We start from the raw sequence: 9718 nt of genomic DNA, 5'->3' as shown, positions 1-9718 counted from the left end.
GTACCCTCCGATAGGCCCTCCTTCGGTAATAGGGGTTGAGGAGGTTGCAGACTGGAGGATGAAGTATAATCTCCCTGCTGACATCATCATCCGAGTGCCAGGTCCAGAAGATAGGGTCTCGGATTTTGGCGTGGATGAAGTTCCTGTATACGAGGGTTACTTCGAGTCAGGTTTCAGGGATCGAGTCCCTTCTTTGGTGGCCAAGATATCGGAAACCTTGGAGATTTCCCCAGGTCAATTGAACCCTCCGGCTTGGAGAACTTTGATAGCCTTGTAAAATTTGGGCGATCTCCAAGGGGGTGGCTGAGGTTTTGTGCTCTTATTCTGTTTCTCCTTTAAGCGGCGCAGAATGGAGGTACTATCTTCGTCCTCGGGGCAAGGAGCCTCCTGTTAGGGAAGTTCCTAAGAGAGAGAGGAAGCGTCTTCCAGCTTTTGCTGGAAACTGGACTGAGAATTTTGCCTTCATGCGACTTCCAGGATTTTTACCTATATGGCAACTAGAGGGTAGGCTAGCTGTAGGAGTCACGAAGGTCCTTCAGGCGAAGAAGGTATTGATAGTCTCTTGTTTTCTTGATGAATATTTGCCTCGTGTGGACTACTCTTCCGGGAGGGAGACCATAGAGCGGGTGTTGAGGCTTCCTATCGAGCGATGCCAGATTCCTTTTCCCGTAAGCAAGGCGGCGTTAAAGCGTTGCAGCATCTGGGGTAAGCCTTTCTTTCTCTTTCATTTTTCCCTTATAGTCAGTGAATGGATTTGCTTTTGCATTTTAGGTGAGATGTCAGGATCCAAAGGTGACGAGGCGTTAACGAAGTACAAGAAGGCTCTTGAGGTGATGTCTGCGAGAAAATCCGCTCCCAAGCGAGCTGCCTCTGTCGATGACGATGAGGTTCAGTTTCTCAGGAGCAGCAAACGTTTGACGGTTGCTGCTACTGTTTCTTCCTCTTCTAAGAAGAAATCCAAGGCTTCGGGCTCTTCTCCTTCTGCCTCTTATGATTGGACCACAGTGCTTACCAACCTTAACACGAAGGTATTTCCTTCGACTCCAGTGCTTTTGGTGTCAGAGGAAGATTCCTCTGTGGCCATTCAGTCGCTCTAGGGTGACTTGCTTCAGGTAATGCTCCATAGGACTTTTTGATCTTTTGGTTCTGTTTATTGATTAGATCTGATGGGCAGGTGGCGTCTCAATTGTTCCATCTTGGGGAGAGGATGGTAGGTGCGGCTTCCACGAAAGCCGAGATGGATGCTCTGGCCTCCCAGCTGCGTGAGGAAAAGGATGTTGTTCTAGCCAATGATAAGGAGATTAAGGCTTTGAGGCTCAAGGCGAGGAACCAGGAGGAAGCAGGAGAACTGGCAGCAACAGAGAATGTCTCTCTGAGGGGTCAGCTAAAGAACATGGAAGAGGAGCTGAACGATCTGAAGGATACTGCGGAGACCTTTGAGGCAGAGAAGGCGATGGCTGTGAATGGTGCCAAGGTCGTGGCTCGATGGGAGCTGATGCGGGAGTGGCTCAATGGCCAGACCGACAGTTGGGATCCTGCGAACGTCCTGGAGCAGTACAAAATGGTGAAGATCACTGAGGCCGAGCTTCTAGGACTCCCCACTCCTTCCTTTGAGGGTGAACCGCAGGTCCCTGGCGACATGGAGGGGGAGAAGACGCCGGAGCCCGCTGCTGATGACCCTCCTGCCAGCTGATTCCAATCTCTATCCTCTGAACTCTTGACCCCATTAAGGGGTCTCTTTTTATTTTGTAACTGCCTTCGGTGAGGGTTTAAGACTTTGAATCAGGCCCCTGTGCCTTTTTTTTTTGTTGTGTTTAAACAATGGCCCTGCTGTGGCTTCTTGAGAATGCTTTTTGGATTTGCATCTTTCTTAAATGCTTGTTTGTTGATCTGTCGGGGGTCTTTTGAACTTGGAGTCCTTTAGGTCCATAGGTTTTGCAATTTGCTCCGATCTTCGTGGCCATATCATTCGAGGTTCTTTTAACAGCTTTTGATGCTGGTTCTTCGAGATGCTCTGAGTTAGGATATCGCATTGCCCCTGGGACTGACTGCATTAGTACCCTGAGATGAATTTTTCGAAATCCTTTATAGGACCTGGGCCACTTTGGCCTGAGATCTTGAGGTCGTCTAAGAAGTCGTGGACTTCTGGGTGTCAAGATTCCCTGGAGCCTTCGGACCTTGAGACCCTGGGCTGGTCCCCTATGTCTTGGACCCTCGGATCTCTTTTGGACCCTAGAGTAGTTTGAGGAACTGATGAGTTCAGGACCCGGAGGTCGTTTTTAAGGAACTCGTGGTTTGGGACCCTGAGGTCTTTGATAGGACGCGGAGTCTTTGGACCTTGAGGTCATATTCTTAGGAACATGTGGGTTCTTGACCTTGAGGCCTTTCTGAGCCCGGAGTTCTTTGTCAGAACCCGAAATATTAGTTTAAGGGACCGTATTTTGCCATCCTAGGCGAGGCCACTATCGGTACCTGTTGGTATTTCGTATTCTGCCGCTCGGAAGCTGGCCACTATCGAGTTCCCGTGCTGCATGCTGCTTCTGCAGGAAGCCACTATCAGACTTAGAGGGTGCTGGTATGGGTGAAAACCCAAGTGCCAGGCTTACGCTGCTTTCCACGTCTGGAGAAGCAGGATATTATAGGGTGCTCTCGGACTTTTGCACTTTTGCTCCCTGTTATCACAGTACTTTTGCAATTATACCTTGTGTCCCCTTTATTATTTAGCACATAGTATTTTAATACAAGTACTTTTCACGTTTGGGTATTTATTTTAGTTTGGGACCCTGATATGCCTGTGGCTATACAGGGGTTTTAGGTAGTTTTGACGGTATACTCGGGCTTGCGCAGACCCATTCCTACCTTATGTCTCATACCCGTTTTGTTTTTCTGTGGTCGTACCACTTTTTCATTGAGTGTTGGCCAGGATCGGAGGTCGCTTGGACCTGATCCAGCTCGTTTGTCCCTTTAAGTATTATGATATTCATACTATTCTTTTATAGTCGAAACTATTTTATTGCATAAGCTTTGTCCGGAGACGTTTCAACGTACATAGGAGTAGGAAAACATAATGCTTAAATAATAAATAAGTAATCAAAATCATGGTCCGGAGACCATACAAGACATCAGCTTGCGAGGTACCCCGGTGGTTAGGCCATGTTTTACCTTTGTTATGTAGCCCGTAGGCTCTGTTTCGCTATTTGGATGAGTGCCCCTGCTGGAGGATTCCTCTTCCTTGTTGCGGTCCCTGGCAGCACTCCGTGGTCGGGACCAGTCCTCCGGGTTCTGTGGACCCTTCTATCGCTTTCCTCCTGGGAGGTGGACTTCATGCCGGTTTGTTGAGGATTGTAGGAGTTTTTCCTTGGCGCGTCGTCCCTCTCTGCATTGATGGGTACCGCTTCTCCCTTGGGTCCGGGGACCGTGACAGAGACTTGTCTCGTGCCCCAGCATCTGTAGATTCTCTTGCTATTGGGGATTCACCGGCCAGTCTTTCCTGGTGATGAAGGTCCTCAGCACGGCCATGAGATGGGTAGTCGCATTCATCCACCGGAGCTACCAGATTTGAAGAACTCTGGCTTGGCTTGGTATCTTTGTTCTCCGTTGGCAGGGTACCCTCTGCCCCAGATCCGTCCGGTATGATTTCAGAGGAGGTCTCCTCACGTTGCTTATGCCTCGCTTCTTCATTTGCGAGACAATCGGTTGGTAGCTGGCGAGATCCATGCGGGGTGGAGGACATGGATCTTGCGAGGTCCCTGTCTTCTTAACAGGTACCGCTTTGGAGGACCTTGAGTGAGACCATGTGAAGCGGTCGATACCGGTCCTTAGGTGGTCCTTCCCGTGATTCGGGGTCCCCGTCCTCTGGACCGATCGCCATTCGCCAGACCTCTTGACCTCTGGCCCCTAGGTTCGCGGGACCTGAGGTCTCCTCTATAATTTCTATAAGACCTTGGTCTTTCCCTTTAAGGCGATCTGGTAGCGGGATCGAGAATTCTCCTGATCTCCTTTGATTATTCTAATGCCCCAGGGCGTAGGCAATTTCACCATTTGATGAAGGATTGAAGGGACTGCTCCCATGTCGTGAATCCAGGGTCTTCCTAGGATCATGTTGTATGCTGATTGACTGTCGACGACCAGGAACTTGGTAGACATGTTGATCCCTTCAGCTTACACTGGGAGAGTGACCTCTCCGGCTGTTTGCTTGACTTCGCCGCTGAATCCGATGAGTGGAGTTATTTTGCGCGTCAGGGCGCTCTCCTCCAGCCCTAGGTCCTGGTAAGCAGTCTGGAAGATGATGTTGCTGGAGGTACCATTGTCCACTTGTTAGGAGATTTTTGTGTAGGATCTTTTAGAGTACTATGGAACCATGGATAAGCTGGGTTTCGTATAGATTTATAGGTATTTCGTAAGAGTTTATGAGAGACTAGAGAAAAAGAGACTTGAAGAGATCTTTATTGAGTGGACAAGCAAGGATTACAAGTATTTTTGGTATGACCCCTAACCCTAGCCGTCTAAGTATAATCTCTAAGCCTCAAAGTGTCGATCCCTTATTCTAGGGTTTGGGTTCCCTTTATATAGTCATCTATAGGCCGGTTCTTGTCGGTTGGAGTAGATGGAAGTCTTCCAATGGAAGATTCCCCTTATCGGCAATTTTCCTTTTCTTGGAGCTGGAGGCGGTTCCTGGAACCGATATCGGGGTACTCGATACTGGGGACCCAGAACGTTTCTGGAACGGGGATCCGGAGATCAGGATCCTGCCTGGGGCTCAGAGGAAAATGATACCTGAGTATTTTTCCCCAACAGTTTGCCCCTTATTTCCGATTTTGTCATCGATTTCGGCGAATAACCTGTGCACTCAAGTCAACCGGGGTTGCTCATTCTCAGTAGGTATCCCTCGGGCAGGACAGCATTCCAGGAGCTCATATTTTGGGTTCTTCGTAGGCTAGAATTTCTTCTTCGGATCCAAGTGAGAGACGGTTTCTCTGTAGAGGACCCAGCCTTGGTAGTGTTTCTTCAGATTCTTTGAATCTGCCATGGAGGATAGAGTCTGGAGTTTCGATGATCTCTTCCGGAGATTCTTGAGATCCGATATCTTGAAGAGGACATCTCCGGCCTTTATTCCTCTTCACAGAATTTTCTTTCTCGCCGCGTATTCCTTTTTTTGCGAAGATCGTCCTTTCATTTTCTTCCAGTCCTGGCCACTTTTGAGGATCCTTCAGAATATCGGACAATATGAATATTTCCTTTTTTCAGCTCTAGGGGAAGAGAAACTTGGTGTATATAAATATTTGTAACGCATCCGAGTAGCTCCAACCCGTCTTGAGCTTCTGATCTTCTGAGATGAATACCGATACCTCAGCTTTCTCGTCGTCGTTCGTGGGTGGACGTACAAGACCGCGTCGTCTCTCCGCCGACCCTTTCTCATCTCCTACCTCCGTCTGGGGAGAGATTTCGGAAGCTGATAATGAGGCAGTTCCGATGGCACCCCTGAGGAAGCGTTGCTCCTACTTCCTCGATGATGGCCCGCGTTCCGAGATCCAGGAGGAGAGCCTTATCAATATCCGGAAGAAGTTTGCGATTCCTCCCTCGGTGGTGATGAGATGTCCTTCCGAGTTTGAACGGGCTACGGATGGAGGATCTGATGAGGTAGCAATCTATGAAGCGTATCTGGAGGCAGGTTTCCGAGTTGGCATCCCCTCTATCGTTGCCGAGGCTTCTTCATTCTTTGGGTTTTGTCCTTCTCAGCTTACTCCACTGACCTGGAGAACTCTAATGGCTATTCAAGTTCTTGGGGAATTTCATGGCTTTATCGTTGGAGTACATGAGATCTTGTACTCCTACTATTTCGCTCCATTTGTCAGCAAGCCGGGATTCTATCACCTTCGGTCTCGCGATGGTACTCCTTTGGCAGAGGAGCCTTCAAGGGGAATCAAGAGTAACTATCTCTTTGGAGACGATTGGGACAAACGGTATTTACTTTTGAAGATTCCTGGATCGTCTCCATATCCTTCGTTTTGGCGTACCGTGGGTAAGTTACCTTCTTCATCTTGTTTTTGCCGCTTGTCCAGAACTGATGTTTTATTATGATGACAGATGTAGCTCGTCCACCGCCATCGTCACGTAGTTTAGATTACTTCCCTCCTTCTAGCGCCAAACTGTTAGGGGATTTTTGTGTAGGATCTTTTAGAGTACTACGGAATGATGGATAAGCTGGGTTTCATATAGATTTATAGGTATTTCGTAAGTGTTTATGAGAGATTAGAGAAAAAGAGACTTGAAGAGATCTTTATTGAGTGGACAAGCAAGGATTACAAGTATTTTTGGTATGAACCCTAACCCTAGCTGTCTAAGTATAATCTCTAAGTCTCAAAGTGTCGATCCCTTATTCTAGGGTTTGGGTTCCCTTTTTATAGTCGTCTATAGGTCGGTTCTTGTCGGTTGGAGTAGATGGAAGTCTTCCATATTCGGAAATATGGAAGTTTCCCTTATCGGTAATTTGCCTTTTCTTGGAGGTGGAGGCTGTTCCTGGAACCGATGCCGGGGTACTCGATACTGGGGACCCAGAACGTTTCTGGAATGGGGATCCAGAGATCAGGATCCTGCCTGGGGCTCAGAGGAAAATGATACCTAAGTATTTTTCCCCAACACCACTAGTATTCTTTTTACAAAGCAGTTTTCTATGGTGAGCGAGATGACAAGGGCATCGTGGTGGGGAGCCAGGATCTTCTCTTGCTCCTTAGCCATGAAGCTTATTTTGTCGGTACCAAGGAGCAAGCGCTTTGGTTTGGTTGTCTCCAGGCTGTGCTTGGCGTTGCGGGTGCTTTTCTTGGCAGCTGCATGACTCACACCGCTTATCTCTGAACTTCCGGATATGACATGGATCACTCGGTCCTGGCGAGGTGGTGAGGCGGGTATAGCTCCAGCGGATTTCACCGGCACCTCTTTATTTAGATGGTTTTTGGCTTTCTCTGAGAGGAATTCCCAGAGCTGCCTCTTTTGGAGTAGTTCATTGACCTCGATCCTTAGAGCGACGCAGTCTTCAGTTTTGTGACCGTGGTCACAATGGAAGTCGCACCAGAGGCCAGGGTTCCGGAACGAGGCAGGCGCCTTCATCTTTTGAGGCCACTTGACCTGTTGGCCCATCTGCCTCAAGATGTTGACTAGCTCCGGTGTGGATATCGAGAGATGGGAGATGCCGGGCCAAGTGGATACTGACATTTCTTCTTCCTTTTCCAGGGGTCGGTACTGGAACCTGCCCCGGTTTCTGTTCCCGGAGTCCTTGATCGCTCTTTGGGAGGAACTTTCATCCCGATTTCCTTGATCCGATCGGGCCAACTTTTGGTCCTGCTTCGGCTGGGCCTTAGCACGGCTAGCGACGTCTTCTTCCCACTTCACTTGCGCCCAGGCTCATCGCTCTTTGGGAGGAACTTTCATCCCGATTTCCTTGATCCGATCGGGCCAACTTTTGGTCCTGCTTCGGCTGGGCCTTAGCACGGCTAGCGACGTCTTCTTCCCACTTCACTTGCGCCCAGGCTCGGGATAACACGTCTTCCATGGTCTTGTAGGGATACATGGTAAGTTCTTTGTAGAGGCCCCCGTCTGGAAGCCGGCCCCTTTTGAAGGCAGAGATCGCGGTAAGAATGCTGCACTCGGGAAATGCCACCTTTTCTTGGTGTAAGCGGGCTATGTAATCTCGCAGGGGTTCTACCCGATGCTGAAGAATCTCGTAGAGACCGTCTGATGTCTTCTCCAGGCTCCTACTACTTGCGAATTGCTCCACAAGTTTGTCGCTGAGGCTCCCAAAAGAGTGTATGGACCTGGTGGGTAGGTTGATGTACCATTCTAGGGCAGGTCCTATCAGAGTGGAGCCAAAGCCTTTGCACATTGTAGCCTCGCGGGATTCTTTTGGAAGCGCAACCGCGAGCATCTGTTGCTTGTATTGAGCGATAAGATCGTCGGGGTCGCCCGTGCCATCGTACATCTTTATGCTGGGGAAGGAAAACTTCCTAGGCATCTTGACCAAGGCGATTCCTTCCACGAAAAGGGTATCTGCGTAGGAGTCTGGGTTACTCCTTCGGATTGGGGGAGCTACTCCTGGTAGGCGTTCAACCATGGACTGTATGGCGTCAAATCTCTTGGAGAACATCTTCTCGAGATAGGCAGTCATAGAGGACTCCGTCGCTGATATTTTTTCAGGTGTCTCCTTATCAGATTCTGGCTCGGAATCACTCTCCTCCAGGTTGTGGACTTGAGGATTCTCGGCCCCTTCACGCGTTGCCCCGGCTACGCCTGCCTGACCCAGAAGCTGGATCGGTCGTACCCTCTCTGGAGTTAGGAGTATTTAGGTTCCCCATGGGTCAAACCTGGGTGTTGAAATGACGCTTCTTGTTGCCTGCCATGATGCGGGCTTGGTTTTGATCCTGGAGGACCGTATTCTCTGACTGCAACTGGCTGAGCATCTCGGTGCTTTGCTCCAGCTGTTTAGAGTATTAGTCGAGTTTCTCCTTCAGACTGTAGACTTCTCTTCAGACTCTGGACATCTGAAGAGAGGTTAGGGTTTTCCTCGGTTGCCTCCCGAGTTCGGTTCATCTCGGTTATTTGGCTCTGCATGCCGTCAACTTGCTTCTGGAGTTCAGCTAACATTTGAGCATCGTCGGATGGCTCGTTATGCTCGTCCACCGTCATCGTCACGTTGTTTGATTACTCCCCTCCTTCTAGCGCCAAACTGTTAGGGGATTTTTGTGTAGGCTCTTTTAGAGTACCACAGAACGATGGATAAGCTAGAGAATCGTTTGTGTTTTAAGTAGGTTTGTATGTTTCGTGAAGATTTGGGTAAAGTAACGAGTAGATAGGCTTAAAGAAATGTTTTATTAGGTAGAACAAGCGAGAGTAAACAAGGTTACAAAGTATTAGGTAAGAACCTTAATTCTAGATGTCTAACCCTAGTCTTTAAGCCTTGGAGAAGTCGATCCCTTGCTTTTGGGACTTAGGAGCCCTTATATAGTCGCCTTGAAGTCGGTTTGATTTAGGTTGAACTCTTCCATATTCGGAAATATGGAAGGTTCTCCTTATCGGAAATCTTCCATTTCCTGGAAGGGAGGTCAGTCCCTGGGATTGGTCCTAGGGTTCGTTTTAGCGGGGACCTGGAGCGATCCTTTATCGGGGACCCGGGAGCCTGGGTCCTGCCCGGAGGCTGGAGGAAATGATACCGGGGTATTTTTCCTTAACAAGATGGTCGCTTGATTCTCGCCAACCACCGTCGACCCAGACACCAATCTCATCGACCGACACTCACTCACCATCATCGACCGAAGGTACTCTTCCGTCAATCGATATCTTCCATCCGACGTCGATCGATACTTCAGTCCGAACATCGAACGATAATGAGCCGCGAGACATGGTTGCGACCTTAATTCTTGTGCGAGATGAATGGAGACCTGCATAGCTAGAAGGGTTATATGCGTAATGCAGCAGGTCAGAGGATATATGTTCAGGGGGCTCTAATCCCTGAGCCCAATACTGATGCAACAGGAGCTGCTCAACCTGTAGATGAGGCTGCTCGACCCAGAACGTTGGCTGATTACAACCGTCCAGATCAGTTCTATGCTAAAAGATCAGCTATTCGTCCTCCAGCTATCCAGAGAGGCGATTTCGAGTTGAAGCCGTAGTACTACATACTCGTGGGACAGACACCCTACTGTGGGTTATCTCACGAGCTTCCTAT

General features: G+C 49.0%; 1 protein-coding gene across 1 annotated transcript; it reads right to left on the bottom strand.

Annotated features, from left to right (window-relative positions):
* Nucleotides 1-7363: 7363 nt before the first annotated feature.
* On the bottom strand, nt 7364-8679 carry LOC106314625. The gene is made up of 3 exons (XM_013752468.1): nt 8566-8679; nt 8358-8471; nt 7364-8287 (listed from the first exon to the last, which is right to left on the bottom strand). Exons 1-3 carry the CDS (start codon nt 8677-8679, stop codon nt 7364-7366), a joined length of 1152 nt encoding a protein of 383 aa, XP_013607922.1.
* Nucleotides 8680-9718: the final 1039 nt, after the last annotated feature.

The sequence above is a fragment of the Brassica oleracea genome, chromosome C9 (assembly GCF_000695525.1).
Source record: "Brassica oleracea var. oleracea cultivar TO1000 chromosome C9, BOL, whole genome shotgun sequence".
Taxonomy (NCBI): Eukaryota; Viridiplantae; Streptophyta; class Magnoliopsida; order Brassicales; family Brassicaceae; genus Brassica; species Brassica oleracea.
This window is presented reverse-complemented; position numbering and strand designations above follow the sequence as displayed.